Below are 16977 nucleotides of genomic sequence, written 5' to 3' on the forward strand. Positions count from 1 at the left end.
AAGTAGGAAAGGTCGATTGCGGAGATCTTGTCGATAGATATGCGGAGATCTTGTCGTCACTAACTGAGGGGTGCGGGGGGCTTAACTAGCGGGGAAGTGAAAAAAACACCGACCGGTGCGTCGTAGGGAAAAAAAACCTTTTTTTCCCCAACTTCCCCCCCGCACCCCTCAGTTAGTGACGACGAGATCTCCGACCAAAATCACACGTCAGGGACCATCTATGTGTATTATATATCTATGGCACAGATGCGATTATTAAAATGATAATTATTAAAATTGAGTTGGATCTTTCTGGCGACTTTTTAATAATTTAATAAGGAAAAATTCGGAACTAAAGTATCAGAAGCACAAAAAGTATACAGGGTAGGTATGTCGGGACTTCGGGTAGATTTCGGTTAGTGTAAGTGCGAGCAGTGCGCACGCATAAGGTACACGTGTCGTTAATCTGTGGTTCAGTCTGTCTGGCGCTTTTCGATCGTTTTCACCGCATCGCTTTACTTTATGTCTATCCAATTAAAAATATCATCGCTATATATGTATAAGCAATATTTTATATGCCATTGAATGAAATCAACAAAATATGCTTCGAAAAAGTTAAATGAAATCAACGAAATATGCATAAGTGTAAAATTGATTATTTTCTTTTTATAAATGTTAAGATTACAATCACGATTTATAAATTACATCGATGACACAAATTACTATAGTTTAAATAAATAAAATATATTATAGATTGAGAAATAAATTTATTTATATGTATATAAATTTCTATTAAGTATACAGAAATGCAATTAAATGTCATATTGTTATCAAATACTGTTATGTTGACTTTTAGAAGTACATACATAATACGATATATTTTACAAATTCACCTCTCTCGATTAATCTTTCAAAACCATAATACCTTAAATAAAATTTAATTTTGGTAGTAAGTGGTTTAAAAATTAAAAAAATAATTACATACATACGTATTAAAAAATGATTAAGATGTACCTATAGATTATATATAGAAATATAATTAAAAAATGAAAGTCTATCAATTTATAATAGTATCACAATATATAATATGAAATAATAGAGCTATTACATTAAAATTAGCAATGTAGTAAATAAGTATAATTGACAAACGAATTAAACAATAGTGTTTTTGTTTTACATTATAAATAGATAATACGTACATATATTCTTTACTTTTTAAGATTTCCATTCCAGGATATATGGAAATTGTTTGATTTTAATGACAAAAACATTTTCTCATCAGTCTGATATCTTCTCATTAATTTCATCAGTTTTTCGTACACTAGAGTCGGTGCATCGATGCCCCATAAGAAGTCTAAATGATTGAAATCCTTCATAGGCACTTCATAAAACTCAATGGGATTTTTCAGTTGCTTATAGAGGTGTTTAGCGTCTGCAATAGAAGACAGCCAATCGTTATCGGCACTAAACAAACCGATGGGTAATGTTATCTTATCGAGTGGATATTGTGGAGGAGTTTTCGAGCCATATTTCGCCATGTTTTCTTCATCGCCAAAATCGTACATTTGGAATTTTCCTTTAGCTTGAATCTCTTGTGCAAAATGAACCAGTGATTTGGTAGAAGCTCCGGCGGGAGTGTGACTCAAGATTATTGGAATCAAACTTTTATTGAATTGTTGTTCATCGTATCCACACAAAACAAATAGGGAATTTTCGCAGATTTTCTCTTCGAAATGATTTATTTCGCATCCAAATCGTGCTAACCATTTCAAAACCATACCTTGAGGTAAAAATTCTCCATTACCCAAAAATTTGGAAATCAATTCAATATTGTGTGCATACGGAGCCAGGAACCGAATAGGACTCTTCATGTCTGTGACATATGTGACGGGAGCTAGAGCAAATCCAGCTTTAAGTTTTTCATTATATTCTGGCCTTGTTGATAACAACACAAATAATATAGTAGTTCCCATAGAATGTCCAATGTATATCAATTCATTGTTTGTTTCTGTGACTTCGTTAATGTAATCGATAGAAGCTGGCAAATCGTAGTACCCAACTTGATGCCAACTAAAATCCCAGAACGCTTTATCTTTATTCGAGAATTCCACATGAGCTCTTGAATACGTATTACCTCGAACATTTCCAAGCCAAACATCGTAACCAGCGTCAGCTAGAATATAAGCCAGAGCTTTGTCGGGTCCACTAAAAATCCAATCAGCTGAGCTCGCCAATAATCCATGGTGAAGAAAAACCGGCTGTCGTTTACCCATTTGATCGTGAGCCTTCCTTCCTCTTGGAATTCGATGCAAGCTTAACAAGTATCCATCTTCAGTTTTGACTGTATGAGATTCTACAGGGTATCCGTGTCGAGCTATGATTTGTACGGTGTTCAAAAATACTTCAGGATCGTAGTTGCACTCATCTTCAGAATTGAATACATTCATACTATTCATTAAACCACTGCTTGCACTTCTAGCGCGTTCCACATATTCAGTCACGGTGCTATTCAACTCGTCAGTTCTCGCTTCAAAAAAATCTGCCACTTCCTTCTTGAAATTTTCTGTTTGCTTCTGGGCTTCATCTACGTAGTTGGTGATGACATCGCTCACTTCCGAAGTCTTGGTTGATATAAAATCGGTGAACATCATGGTATTGTTTTCAAACATTTCTTTTATGATGTTTGGCTGCCATATTTCATAAATGCGACACTGACTTATGCCAACATTTACAAACATGAAATATGCGAAGGTCCAAAGCGTGAACTTCATTTCGATGTAATAGTATTAGAGTGGTGTGAAGAAGCCTGTGCAATGTCTGAACTGGTCGGCAGCTCTCGTTGCACTACTTGGACTTCATACAAAACCCAGCATTTTTAACCGAACAAACACATTTTTTTCTACATACATTTAGATAACAGTGATGTTTGACGTGGTGCGATTATTCATACGTTTACTAGCCAATGATAAATACTGATTTAGAGAATCTAGGGCTCACATTTTAAGTAAAAACAACAAAAAAAAACCAATAACAAAAATAGTAGTTTTTTTATATTTCAAGATAAAATAGTACAAAATACGTACTATATGTAAACATAAATAATACACATTTTTATTGTTACATTTAGATTATAATTTAAAACAATTAAAATCAATATAGATCGATTACACGTTCTCTTATACATTTAAAAACTGGAACTGTTGTCTTTTCAAGTACAGATATAATATCATCTTCAGTCAATTGAAGAAAGTCAGTCGCATCTAAAACATTAAAATCATATAAAATTCTAGAATTATTCAGGATGTGAACTGAAAACATATGATTAATATTGCTTATCGATAGCGTTTCGGAAATTATTAATTAAAAAATAATTTTAGATTTCTCCCTAATACAGATCAAAGTCTCTAATAGTAATCGAAAACAATGAACCCGGATTGTTATGACGTGGCAACATTGACCTTTATTTTACTAAATAGTGAAATAAAGCAGAGTTGCAAAATAGCAATTGAATGCTGAGTTGAAGCAATAGGAAATCGTAATGTATTTATTTCCCAATTGATACATATTTATAAATAAAATCAAAAATTACTTGCTTAATTTAAAAATTAATTAATCACCAAAAATTACTTTGCATGCTGCTTAAAAAAAAAAAAATTAAAAACACTTCAATTGATTTTTCATATAATTTTCGCAATTGAATATTATTCAAAATGACAAACTTACTCTTTATAGGAAACTGCCCGCTAAATTCACAAATGGCTAAGTTGAATGCAGACATTTCTTTAGCTCCAACAGTGCTAGTTCTCACCCAAACTAAAATTCTGATGACTCGACGTGTTGAACAATCAAATGCATCACCTTTTGTCATATATAGATTATGAGCGATATTATTATCCATCAGGAAACGAATCAGTTTGTAAACTTGAGAACAAACATCAGAAATTTCAGAAAAAGTTCTCATTTCAAAACCGAAGCATTTTGCTGGATAATCTACCATTTCGTAAAGAGGTCCTTTTAAATGTTGACATTTCTAAATAAAAAGGGCGAAAGAAAAATTACATTTTTTTAATAAAAAATAATTCATTCCCTAATTAAAAATTTAATAAATTAATGGATAATATAACTTATTAAAATTTACAAATAGTAAATTTTATAAGCCATTGAAGATTCATGAGAAACTCGGCTAGTGACTTTCGTATTTGTGATATAAACAATATCAAATATAAGTATCACTAAATTCCATGTGTGAATAATAAATATGCATAATACGTATATATATAATACAAGACACTAATTTTTCGATAACCTATTGACCTCAACTTGTATATTTCACAAACGTAATCATTCATCATAAACAATCTCACCATTGGTGAATCACTCATACATTTATTTTTGACTTTATTACACATAAAAAAAATATCAATTGTCCAAAGTCCGAATGAAAAGCAATACTCATTATATTATGTATACACAAATTATCATAATCACTAATTATAAATGAATAATACTGATGACAACTTCATTGTTTGTCAAACTCACTATATATTCCACGGGAAGCCGATAGTTTAAGATAAAAATATGATAGTGGAGATGATTCACAGAAGCCATTCCGCACAAGCTATTAAAACCTAAACGCAAATTTCTGTAAAAAAAATTTAAGTATTTTTTTATTATATCATATGTACATTTATAATATACATAATATTTATACATTTTATTTGTACATTTATAATAAACAACTTACATATTTGATGAGAGGAACATGATATTTGAAACTAGTTCTAGACTTTTAAATGTTATAATTTGAGGTAAGTGTTCATCTATATTTGGACAGAAGAGGCTGTGTCCATAACAAATCGGGCTAGCATTGATGATTATAACATGTTTACTCGTATCTACATATGTATGAAGTATAAATAATATGTTAAAACTTTTAATATGTAAGTATTTTACGTATAAAATTTAAATCAAATGAATCACCAATATCGTAAGTATTCCGTAGATCGAAAATATGTTCTATCTTTGGTACTTTTGTAAAATTAAACTTTTTTGAGTCGAAGGGTTGATTAATTGTTTCAATAGTGTCTGGAGCCCGTCTGTTGTGTGCTCTTTCAATGTTGAGCTGCAATAATTTAGAATTAAATGCTATATTATTATAGATTTTAGTATATTATTTTACTGGAAGGATATATATTTTATTAATAATGTGAGTTAGTATTAAGATTTATTATTTTTGTAAAATAAATAATGTATACTTGTAAAAGAAAGCCATAGGATCCATTTGTAATTCTTTCTTTTTCTATATTTAATTTGTATCTAAAAACGTTGCTTTCATTGTGAAGTTCCTTCCACTTTTTCTCAAAAATGTCATCAAACGAAGTCACTCCAGAAGTTTTTGTTATATCTTCAATAAAATCACTTTTTGAATACCTAAATGTCATTTCGACATTAGTTTTGACGTATAAGATGTCATTACGGTTTGGAATTTGGCACGTGTAAATAATGTGAACATAAAAGAACTAATTATGGCCTATGTCGTCAGTTTCCACAAACAGTCCATTGTATTATTTTAAAATGCTAAAATTGTTGGTAAGTGTGTACTATTTCTCACTTGGATTAAAATAATAAACCAATGCAAATTAATACATTGCTATCAATTAATAGTTAATAAAAGCATCGTCAAAAATAAAAAAAGACTGTGGATATTATCAGTGGGTCGTTTGACCTATTTTTATTGAATTTCTTTAGCAGAAACAATGAAACTTTTTTGGCTTTTTTGGCTCTCGGTTGAGAACGCTTGGCGTCGGAACAGGTCACTTGCCACCTTTGTTAAATACAGTTTATATATAGGATACATGTATGAATTGCATACACAAACAAACCAATTTAATAAAAAAATGAGATTAAAAAAGTATGAGACGGATGAAACAGATCTGATTTTACGTATAATATAATTTAAATTCATGATTTTTATAAAGAAATTATTAAATTTCAATTTTTCCGCGTAACTCAAAAACTATTCGAGATATGCCATTGATGTATAATAGATGGGCCCAGACGTGTTATTTTTCTCGGAGATCTTGTCTTCACTAACTGAGGGGTGCGGGGGGTTTAACTACCGGGGAAGTTGGGTTTTTTTCCCTACGACGCAGCGGTATCTACCTACCTACTAAGAGAAACTGTGCATGCGCCATGTATTTTGCATGCGCCAAAAGGGAGACAAGTATAACACGTGAGGGCGGATCTAGTATATTCTAGATCTATGAGATATGTACTTGAAATTTTAGTATGTTATTTTTAAAGGTATAGACTATCGAAATATGTAAAAAAAAAGATTTTTTTAAAATGTCACACTATTGGTCCCCCTTAATATGCGCACGCTGATTGGTAGCACCGGCATTTATTTAAGGTTGTGGCTATTTGCAGGTACTATATCTGCAAATTATTGGATATTTGCAGGTACTATATCTGCGAATTATTGACTATTTGCAGGTACTATATCTGCAACAGCCGCAAATCCTTTTGCGCATGCGCGTGAACTGTCACTTTCAGGGTGATTACTGTTAAAATTTTGTTTTAAACCTCTTAAAATTTAGTTCGAACTCGTAAAGTGACGTTGAGTAAAAAATATAATCCAAATTAGTTAATATTATTAATTGTTAGAAAATTATTATCATATACAACGTATAATACCTACATACAAGTACAAGCCGCGAACTAGCTAAATGATATAAATCTATTATAATAACGTGCCAAATTCATTTGCCTCGTGTACGCAGATATAGTACTTGCAAATAGCCAATAAATCGCAGATATAGCACCTGCAAATGGCCACAACCTTTATTGAATTCTTTTTTTTTTTCAATATATACAGTAAGGAATGAAAAACTTATATTTCTGCGAGTCTGCTGAAGTCACAAATAATAACATGCTATCCCATTCAAGAAGTACATATGTAGGTGGTTATCGCTCCTTCCAACAATTTAAAGAACGGATGTGGGAGCCGTTGAAAATGTTTTTCTTAGAAGAAGAAAATTTTCCAAAAGCGATAACGGATTTTTTTACAAATCCATTATCAGAAATTTATACCTTGTTTGTGCACAGCCAAATTTTTTTGATTGAAAATTAAAAAGCTTGAAAAATCTATCATAGATGTCATTGAAGTGAAAAATATTTTATAGGACACAAAAAAATAATTAACGGAGAGATTAAGTAGTAAACACATATGTAGGTATTCAAGCAAACCAGGCATACAACAAACGAAAAAAAAACATAAGAAAATTACGATGACGATGATCATTTTTTCAACGTTGGAATTAATTATTTGGCAAAGTGGTAGATTTTCATGGATGCTTTTTCATGAAGTACCCAAATGGGAACAGGTTGAAAAACTATTGCATATTTAAGTGAAAGAGGTATATTGTTCACGGATTCAATTTATGAGGTCATTTATTGAAAATAGCACATTGTATATAATCTAAAATTTTGAATGCCTTTTGGCGCTCTAATTTTAAATTTTAAAGCGCCTTTGGTGCATCGTGCGGCGCCCTCGGGCCCCGCCTGACCCAGCCCCCCCCTAAAACCGGCACTGATAGTTATCATTCAATGTGATAAGATAATATGTATCTTATCAGTATATTTATATACAGTCTTTCTATTACAGTATATTTTTTGACACATCAAACCGTACTATGGAATTTGAAGAAGACGGAACCGGCCGTCGGAAAAGGAATAGGGGAGGTAGAAGAAATGGAGGACGTAGAGGAGGTGATGAAAAAAAGGAGCAAAGTGGACAAGGTAATCGGAATGAAGAAAATTAAAAAAAGTGATATTCTGAATTCTCTTTTAACAAACCAATGTAATTTTTTTACAGAAAGTGAAACTACGAAAAATGGTGTACCGATCAAAACATCCCCAGTGGCAGAATGCAGAAGAATACAAGAACGTACTGAAACAAATATACAGACCATCGAGAGAGAATTAATGCCTTCGTTAACATTAAACAGTCAACCGGAATTAACAGTCTCTGACATATACCCCATTAAAGATCCCAAAATGGTGGGATATTTCTTGATATTCAATATGACTCACGAACGAGATGGAACTGAATTGGATGTTGAAAGACTTCAAAGTTGTTGGAGTCATTTCGGTTTCTCTGTGCAAACGTTTAATGATTTTAATGAGAAAAAGATTCTGAATACAATTGATGAATATTCAAAGAAAAATATGAATCAGAGCATATTTGCTGTTTGCATTTTGACCCATGGGGATGAAAATTCAATTAAAGATGGCGAGAAATATAGTTTTGATATAAAAAGTGTTAAGCGACAAATGGCTATTAATAAGGAACTTCATGACATGCCCAAAATGTTGATAATAGAATCTTGCAGAGGACCCATTTATCCGGACACATTTATATCACCAGTATATCAGAAAGATGGCTCGAATCATATATCAATTGAAGCAGATTTTCTCTTATTTTGGGCAACCGTAAAAGGTTATCCTGCATTCCGGTTACCCTCAGAAGGTACAAATTTCATTCAGACAATTTGTGACTGTGTAGAAGAATTCGGCGATAGCCTGGGTCTTATGGAAATTTTTACAAAAGTTAATGACAGAGTAAGTCGAAAGCAAGTGGCCCAAATTCCACAGCTAGAATATAATTGGAGAAGGTTGATGTTTTTAAAAAAAGTTTTAAAATAAATAAATTTATTATATCTTTGGGTATGGCAATTTATACGCCATCTATTGTTTATACTTATGTATATATTTTTTATTATAGTGTAAGAGCCCATAGTGTATTTTGCATTATATTGAAAATAAAAATGTTTGAATTGATTGATTGTTCAGATGTATGTCCTTTCTAAATCGAAAATCTTAAAACATTATCGAAACGAAAGATTTTTACGGCTATTTTCATTATTTTGAATAATATTTTCTATATTTTCCATTATGTTTTTATTGATATGATTCAATGGCATGTATTATTATTTCTGATGTATTAATAATGGGTTTACCTGTATTAAATACATATATTATCATTTGAATCCCGGAAATAAAAAATGGTCAAGTTCCAAAATATACAAAATCGGTTTTATGCCAGCAATAATATATGGCAGCGACAATGTTTTAAGACATGGTCCAAGTCCCCAAAATCGTTTTTTAATAGTATGTATGTATGTATAGGTATATATCAAAAGCAAGTTTGAATGGCCCATACAATTGTTATATGTATGTTTGTATGTATGTACAAAAACCTATGTAAGTATGTATATAGAAATCGTAAAAATGGCACTCAGATCCTTTTTTATTTCCGGTATTCATTTGTATTATCATATCTTTTAATTTGTACTATCTATATATTGTTTATATGGACGATAGGGACTGCAATATTTTCCCTATCGTCTGGAAGATTTTTTTTTATTATTATTAAATAAATATATAAAATATTTTTACTAAAAATAATGAATCTCACTAAATACCCTGACTCCAAAAAGAAAAATCGAAAAAATTGATCAGAGATTCCTTCTTTTCAAACAGAGTGGTTAAAGTTTGGAATAGTCTTCCAAACAATTTTTTTATTACTTAAAATCACTATAATTATTAGACACATTTAATATCAAGAAAATAAAAATAATTTAAAAGGTCAAAATAAAATAATGAAATATTGTTTTAAAAAAAAAAATACTACTTCCGGTTTACGAATTCTGACCAAAACCTTATCAGCTCTAAGTTAGTACATAAAGAATACAATAAAAATTTTCAGCTTCATACGTTCAGGGGTGTGGAAAGAATAAAAGTAAGAAAGAATAAGAGGAAAAAATCCCACTTCTGGCAAAATTTTATGATTTTTTTTTTATTTTCATCATATTGATACAAGAATTATATGTACTTGAATTTTTTCGTAAAGAGCACACATGTTCAAGGGGTCGAATAAAATAGTGGAAGAAAAAAAGACTAAACTGCCACTTCCGGTAAACATATACTTACCAAATATTATAAATAACTTAATTTAAGGTATTAAACTTAAACTTCTAGATATGAAATTTCAGTCCAATAAACTAAAAAGTTTCTGAGAAAATCGTAAAAAACCTCGATTCTCTAGAGTAAAAGTATTACTTTCGGTTCAAGTAAAAATATTAGAATTTTTACATTTAAAAAAAGTAAAAATTCAGTCCGATTCAGTTAGCGGTTTTGGAGATAATTGAATTCAAAAACTTAAAAAAGGGCACACCTACCTAAGGTACCATTTCTGGTCAATCTAAAAATTTGAAAAATATTTACGTCGTATCGATAAGAATTTCAGTAACCGATACTAAGTTTCAGTTCGATATGACTAACGGTGTTCAAAAAGTCCCCAAAATACACAGACTGTGTATACTGACTGTGACCTTTTAAATTTAAACATTGACAAAAATAAAAAAATGATTACCAGTAAAATACAAATCTTATCGGGGTCCACCTTACGGCACAAACTCTGAGTTGATGAAGACTCGCAAAATGAACTCGTACAAGGAGAACATAATACGGGACAAATACGTGGGTCTAGGTGAAGAGCCAGAATGTTAAATTACAGAAAACACAAATATCGAAAGGCAAAGATCGAAAATCGAAAGATCTTAAGTCGAAAGATCAAAAAAAAAGGGTGCATGGTAAACGGTACATACTCACTTAATTTGCGCGAGTAGGGTACAACAGGAACAAGCGATCGAAAAGCGCCAGACAGACTGAACCACAGATTAACGACACGTGTACCTTATGCGTGCGCACTGCTCGCACTTACACTAAGCGAAATCTACCCGAAGTCTCGACATACCTACCCTGTATACGTTCTGTGCTTCTGATACTTTAGTTCCGAATTTTTCCTTATTAAATTATTAAAAAGTCACCAGAAAGATCCAACTCAATTTTAATAATTACCATTTTAATAAATGCATCTGTGCACATCGAAAGGTTACTCGTCATCTGATGGGCAATCTATCATTCGTGAAGTCGAGAATTGCGTTTAAAGCAGCCATCCAGTGCTTGTCGATCGTTTGCACCAAACCCGCACGAAATAGTTGCACTATCAAGACATTCAAACTTTCAAAAATGCTCAAGGAGAACTAACTCAATAGAATTCCACAAAAAAGCGTCAAAGGGTATTTGTATGTTATCCGAGGATGCTAACCTTTTTTTGTGGAATTCTATTGCGTAAGTTCTTTTTGAGTGCCTTTGAAAATTAGGACTTCTCGAAACTGCGCTACTATTCACTGCAATTTAGTGCATTTTTCCGGGAACCTATCGATATACATAAATGTAAATGGACGATATTATTGGTGTTTGTATCGTAACATTATGACAGCTGTCATTTCGGGTACATCGTTGCGAGTGTAGCTAACACTTGCTTCGATGCAACTGATTATTCAAGGTATTGTGTACACAAATAGCACCAATTTAACTTGTCCTCAAAATATACTATCTTATTTATTATATTTCAGAGTGAGACTATTGGCGTAGTAACATGTTTTCTTCAGAAGCTTTTAAATCTAGTGATGAACACGACATAACGTTTTTTCCTGCATTGAAAATGGAACAAGAACATGACGAGGGTGTAATGTTTCAACAAGCCGACTTTTTTTCAACAGCGTTTCCGATGATGGATGAAATTCGTCGTCAAGGAAAATTTTGTGATGTCATATTAAAGGTTATTTATTTCATTAATCATCAATTCTTTTCATGTACGTATGTATGCATATATATTATACACATGTTGTTATATTATGATTTTGATATGTATCATACATTGAATTCTTGTGAAATATTTGGAAGTTTTTCAAGTAAAAATATTGCTCTGAAAGAATATTTTTTTCGGAATGACCATTTTTTATAGAAAATATTTAAAAAAATCATAATTATGATATTTGTTGTAATTGAACACGAATACTTCAGTTATTTATAAATTATTAATGTTTTGAAAGTAAAATGAAAATAAAATATTGAACTTTTAAATCTTTCTTTCTACATTAAAATTACATGTATTTTACAGGCAGGAGATCGTTCAATTTCGGCACATAGGATTGTTTTAGCTTCTACAATTCCATATTTTCACGGAATGTTTACCAATAATATGGTTGAGAGTACTCAAAAGGAAATCACAATGCAAGGAGTAGATCCAACGTAAGTTGCAAATACGCATGTATGTGTTTATGAATAGAAGTGTGTTACCATTGAAATATACATTCTTTTTAACTAGTGCTTTGGAGAGTCTAGTGAATTTTGCGTACACCGGATGTGTTAAAATAAATGATTCTAATATTCAACCTCTCATGGTGGGTTCGTCCTATTTGCAACTAAATCAAGTTCGTGATGCATGTGCTGATTTTTTAAAACGAAGGTATAACCGTCACCAACACAAATGTTGATATTACATATACATATGTTTTAATATTAAGAAATATTACGATTATTTCAGATTTCATCCCCAGAATGTTGTCGGTATACGTCAATTTGCTGAAACATTGGCATGTGCACTCCTTGTTGATGCATGCAACAGCTTCATCGACGGAAATTTTTCAGAAGTGTCCATCTGTGATGAGTTCTACAATATGCCCTTGGAAGATCTGAAAGATGTTATTAAGAGGAATGAATTGCAAGTTTCTAAGTAAGCATCGATATTGTGATTGTAATTTTTGTTTATATTCATACATACATAATTTAATTCATACATATGTATATTGTATTGTAGTGAAGAGGTAGTATTTGAAGCTGTGATGCGTTGGGCAAATTACAAAACAAAAGAAAGGGCAGACTGCTTGCCGCAGCTTTTATCTTGTGTGCGACTTCCCCTCTTAACCCCTCACTATCTTGCCGATCGGGTAGCTACGGAAGAAATGATAAGATCTTCACATCAATGTAGAGATTTAGTGGACGAAGCTAAAGATTATCATCTAATGCCTGAGCGGCAATTCCTTATTCAAGGTAGTAGAACGAAACCAAGAACTGCAGAATGTTTCGCTGGAATTATATATGCGGTTGGTGGTCTTACAAAAACAGGTAAAAACACCATGATATGTATTTAAAATTATTTATATATTTAAAAAAATAATTAAAAAAAAAGACGACAAATAAATTAGTAGAATATACATATTTATGTGTATTTCTATATCATCATTTACAGCCATTCACCATCCACTTCTGGGTGAAGGCCTCTCCAACACGCTTCCACTCGTCTCTGTTTTGCGCAACTCTCATCCATCTCACCCCACACATTTTCCTAATTTCGTCCACCCATCTTCCCTGAGGTCCTTTTATCCTTTTGCATTCTCTCGGGTACCATTCAAGCACTTCTTTTGTCCACCTTTCGTCCATTATTCTAGCCACGTGGCCCGCCCATTGCCATTTCAATCTCTTTGCTCTATCCACTATGTCCACTATCCTTGTCATGCTTCTCACCCACGTGTTCCGCTTCCTGTCTTTCCTCGTTATACCAAGCATACAGCGTTCCATACTTCTTTGAGTGCATTGTATTTTGTGTAGCATCTTGGCGTTCAGTGTCCGAGTTTCGCATCCATACAATATATGAGCAATTATATTTGAAAGTAGCGGGAGACCAAATTTCAGTTCTAAAAACACTATTTCTGTTTGACTTAATTCACAAATTGTTATCACTTCTTTTGATTCGTTACGTCTAGAATCATGAAAAAGCAGAATAAACGTATTACAGGCGACCAGTATTTTTAAATATTGTTAAACACAAATCATTAATTATTTAATGTTTTGCAATATATTTCTCGAAATGAAGGAAAGTGGACTTATGCCACTTTCAATTGTAATGGCTCATATCATACATTTAAATTACATTATAATTATAGATTCCAAAAATACCGACATTTTACTATCACTACCAGTAGTACTGGTATTTACATCTATCGATTTGTTTAAGCAATTAGTACAATACAATTTAATTAGTTACGAGTAAAATATTAAATAATTAATTGTAGATTAATCATTAATTATGAGACTCATTTTTAACTGCCTGTTATAAATATATGTATTCAGAAATAGTCTCAATTGTAAGTATGATATGTTTGGCAAACTTTATCTTTGATTTTAAATTTAAGATACATTTAGCGGCTCCTTTTAATAGCAGGTCAAATAGAATGTTAAGTGTTAACTCATTCTTCGACTAATCCATACAACTAGTAAATATAAGCTTTTCTTCTAAATTCAAATTGAAATTATTATATTTCGGTACTACCAGTAGTACGAAAGATCGAATTTTTACCAGAAATCGTTGGAAACGGTTTTGTTAGTACCAGTATTGGAATCCTTAATTAGAATGACACGTGTTTAGGTATATTTATTTTTTTGTTATTTTCGTGTATACCATTTTGCTTTTATAATAATAATTACAGGCGATTCATTATCTACCGTGGAAGCATATTCGCCAGCAATTGGTCGCTGGATTCCGGCAGAAGCAATGTCCACAGTGCGATCTCGTGTCGGTGTAGCTGCTCTTAGAGGTCGGCTATATGCTCTCGGTGGTTATAATGGTAGTGAACGTCTCGCAACCGTAGAAGCCTACGATCTACAATCCACCAAATGGTCAATGGTAGCATCCATGAGCCGAAAACGGAGGTTTATATTTACCAGTAAAATATTTAATTGTTAATACTTTGAATTATGTTTTAAACGTTCTTTATTCTCAGTGCTGTTGGAGCTTGTTCATTAGGAAATCATGTATATGTATACGGAGGGTATGATGGATACACATCATTACATACTGTTGGTAAGTCGGAAGATCGTTTAATTTTTTTTATAATGTTATGAAAGTATTATATATGTATTTGTTTCTAGAACGCTACTGTCCTTTGACGGATTCTTGGGAAAAAATATCTCCTATGAACAAATTTAGATCGGCTGGTGGTGGTGCTGCTTTGAGGGGATGTGTTTGGGCTTTAGGTGGTCACGATGGGTTGTCTATTTTTGATTCTGTTGAACGGTATGATCCTAGAGCTGGAATTTGGGAGAAACAGAAGCCGATGTTAACAAAGAGGTAAGAAAACAGTTTCTGTATATCTTGCATTGTTTATTAAGTACATAATTCAAAATTATGTGTTCTGTTTAGGTGTCGATTGGGAGTAGCTACGTTGAATGATAAATTATATGTATGTGGAGGATACGATGGGTCGACATTTTTACAATCGGTTGAAGAATACGACCCAGTGAACAATCAATGGAGGTGTCTCAGTTCAATGACCCTAATGCGATCCAGGGTTGCTCTCGTTGCCAATATGGGAAAATTATGGGCAATTGGGGGTAAATTTTTATTAAATAGTACCAATATGTAATTCCATTTACTTTTTATGTTAATATTTATTGTATTTTAGGATACAATGGTGAAACGAATTTGAGGACAGTGGAAGTTTATGACCCCGCTGAAGATTCGTGGTCGTTTGTTGCTCCGATGTGCGCTCACGAAGGCGGTGTCGGTGTTGGCGTTTTGCCCGATATATAAATTAGAAATAGTATAAATGAAATAAAGGCAATAAATAATAGAAATATATATATGTATTCCCAAATTTATTAGATTGGTTAGATACTTTAAAGCATATCAAGTACTTATGTGTGTTTAGTGCGCTCTTCTATTAGGCATATGTAATTAAAACGGTATACAAAGTGAACGGAGAGAGTAAAGCATGTTATGGTACTGGTGTAAATATGGATTATGATATTGGGATGGTTTTATGCTAATTAGTGCATTTCATCTCTATATTTAGTATGTTATAGTGATTTTAAAGTTTAATTTTTTGAAAAGAAGAATTGTGCCATTATTGTTTGCTGATTTTTACATAGTCGAATCGAATGTGGCAAAATGACTAAATGTTGACTTAATTTATACTGTTATATTGATCGAATTCTAATGATGTTTTGATTTCGTATACATTCCAGTTGTTGGAATTGTCTTGTTTAGTTTTTTTTATTTGTATGTGATATGAAATTGACGAGGAATTTGATATTTCCTTGTAAATTGCTCTCTTATTATGTTTAAGTGTCCTATCTTTCAGCGGCTAAATCTTTTTCTATATATAACATAAACTATATGTATGTAGGTATGAACATACATATGTATGTAATTAACAGTCATGCCTGGCTTTTCCTGGGATCTTATAGGAGTCGGAATTGTTAAAAAAAATATTCATCATCATAATTTTTAAAATATTTAAACATGTATCTAAATAAAGTCAGGCATGATGGCTATTTATGAATGTAATAGATGCATACATATATTAATTTTAATGCAATATTGTGAAAATTTGATTGATCTTAATTAGTTAGTTTATTATTTAAGAAATCTATGAATATTGAATTGAATTTTATAATTATGGCTTACACCAAAGACAAATTATTTTTTTTGAATGATGATAAAAATATATTTATATACTATTGTTATTAGATGGATAATTGTTTTTATTAATTAATACGTAATGTGTGTGTATAATTTTTAATAATGAATATTATTTATAATTTATGCTAACTGTGTACAAACATTATGAAATCTCAATTGGGTGGAGTTTTTATATTTTGAATGTACATAATAATAATAACATTATTGACGATAACTTTTATATAAAGAAATCGAAGTTTCAATTTGCTCATAGGCAGGCACTCACGCACATAAGGGCGAGATCGCACAGGGAAGAACGGCACGTCGTTTGCTTGGCTCTCCACTGTGGGGGGTTCTCCTACATTTCTTCAAATATGGGATACACATACACCGTTATCGACCACTGTCAAGCAAGGATAAATACAAGGATACACTTCAGGGGGTGATTTTGGGACGGTGTGTGCTGGGCGTGCCATGAATATGTGCAAGGCATGCCACATTTTTTCGCATGTTTAAAAGTATGTAAAAAAAACCATGTGCCACGTTCCTTCCTGTGTGATTTCGCCCTAATCCTCACTTCTTCCTTGTCTAGTGCTACTGTGGAACCAATCGAGTACCTCAATTGTGAC

At 32.1% G+C, this 16977-nt stretch overlaps 3 protein-coding genes and 1 pseudogene across 4 annotated transcripts; 2 read left to right on the plus strand and 2 right to left on the minus strand.

Annotated features, from left to right (window-relative positions):
- Positions 1-736: 736 nt before the first annotated feature.
- On the minus strand, positions 737-2979 carry LOC143914625 (lipase 3 pseudogene; annotated as a pseudogene). Its single transcript, XR_013260836.1, has one exon. The product of XR_013260836.1 is annotated as a lipase 3 pseudogene (transcript).
- A 19-nt stretch (positions 2980-2998) lies between these two features.
- Positions 2999-5506, minus strand: LOC143914633 (GDP-D-glucose phosphorylase 1). Its single transcript, XM_077434919.1, has 6 exons — positions 5235-5506; positions 4960-5101; positions 4724-4874; positions 4519-4621; positions 3703-4009; positions 2999-3239 (listed from the first exon to the last, which is right to left on the minus strand). Exons 1-6 carry the CDS (start codon positions 5418-5420, stop codon positions 3130-3132), a joined length of 999 nt encoding a protein of 332 aa, XP_077291045.1. The 5' UTR covers positions 5421-5506; the 3' UTR covers positions 2999-3129.
- A 2111-nt stretch (positions 5507-7617) lies between these two features.
- LOC143914636 (caspase-7-like) lies at positions 7618-9011 on the plus strand. The gene is made up of 2 exons (XM_077434924.1): positions 7618-7776; positions 7853-9011. Exons 1-2 carry the CDS (start codon positions 7671-7673, stop codon positions 8680-8682), a joined length of 936 nt encoding a protein of 311 aa, XP_077291050.1. The 5' UTR covers positions 7618-7670; the 3' UTR covers positions 8683-9011.
- A 2316-nt stretch (positions 9012-11327) lies between these two features.
- On the plus strand, positions 11328-16639 carry KLHL18 (Kelch like family member 18). The gene is made up of 11 exons (XM_077434802.1): positions 11328-11389; positions 11460-11665; positions 12008-12138; positions 12215-12355; positions 12434-12622; positions 12707-13014; positions 14376-14598; positions 14670-14749; positions 14818-15016; positions 15089-15279; positions 15351-16639. The coding sequence occupies exons 2-11, from the start codon at positions 11483-11485 to the stop codon at positions 15476-15478; spliced, it is 1773 nt and encodes a 590-aa protein (XP_077290928.1). The 5' UTR covers positions 11328-11389; positions 11460-11482; the 3' UTR covers positions 15479-16639.
- The last annotated feature ends 338 nt before the right edge of the window (positions 16640-16977 follow it).

This window comes from Arctopsyche grandis, chromosome 7, assembly GCF_051622035.1.
Source record: "Arctopsyche grandis isolate Sample6627 chromosome 7, ASM5162203v2, whole genome shotgun sequence".
Lineage (NCBI taxonomy): Eukaryota > Metazoa > Arthropoda > Insecta > Trichoptera > Hydropsychidae > Arctopsyche > Arctopsyche grandis.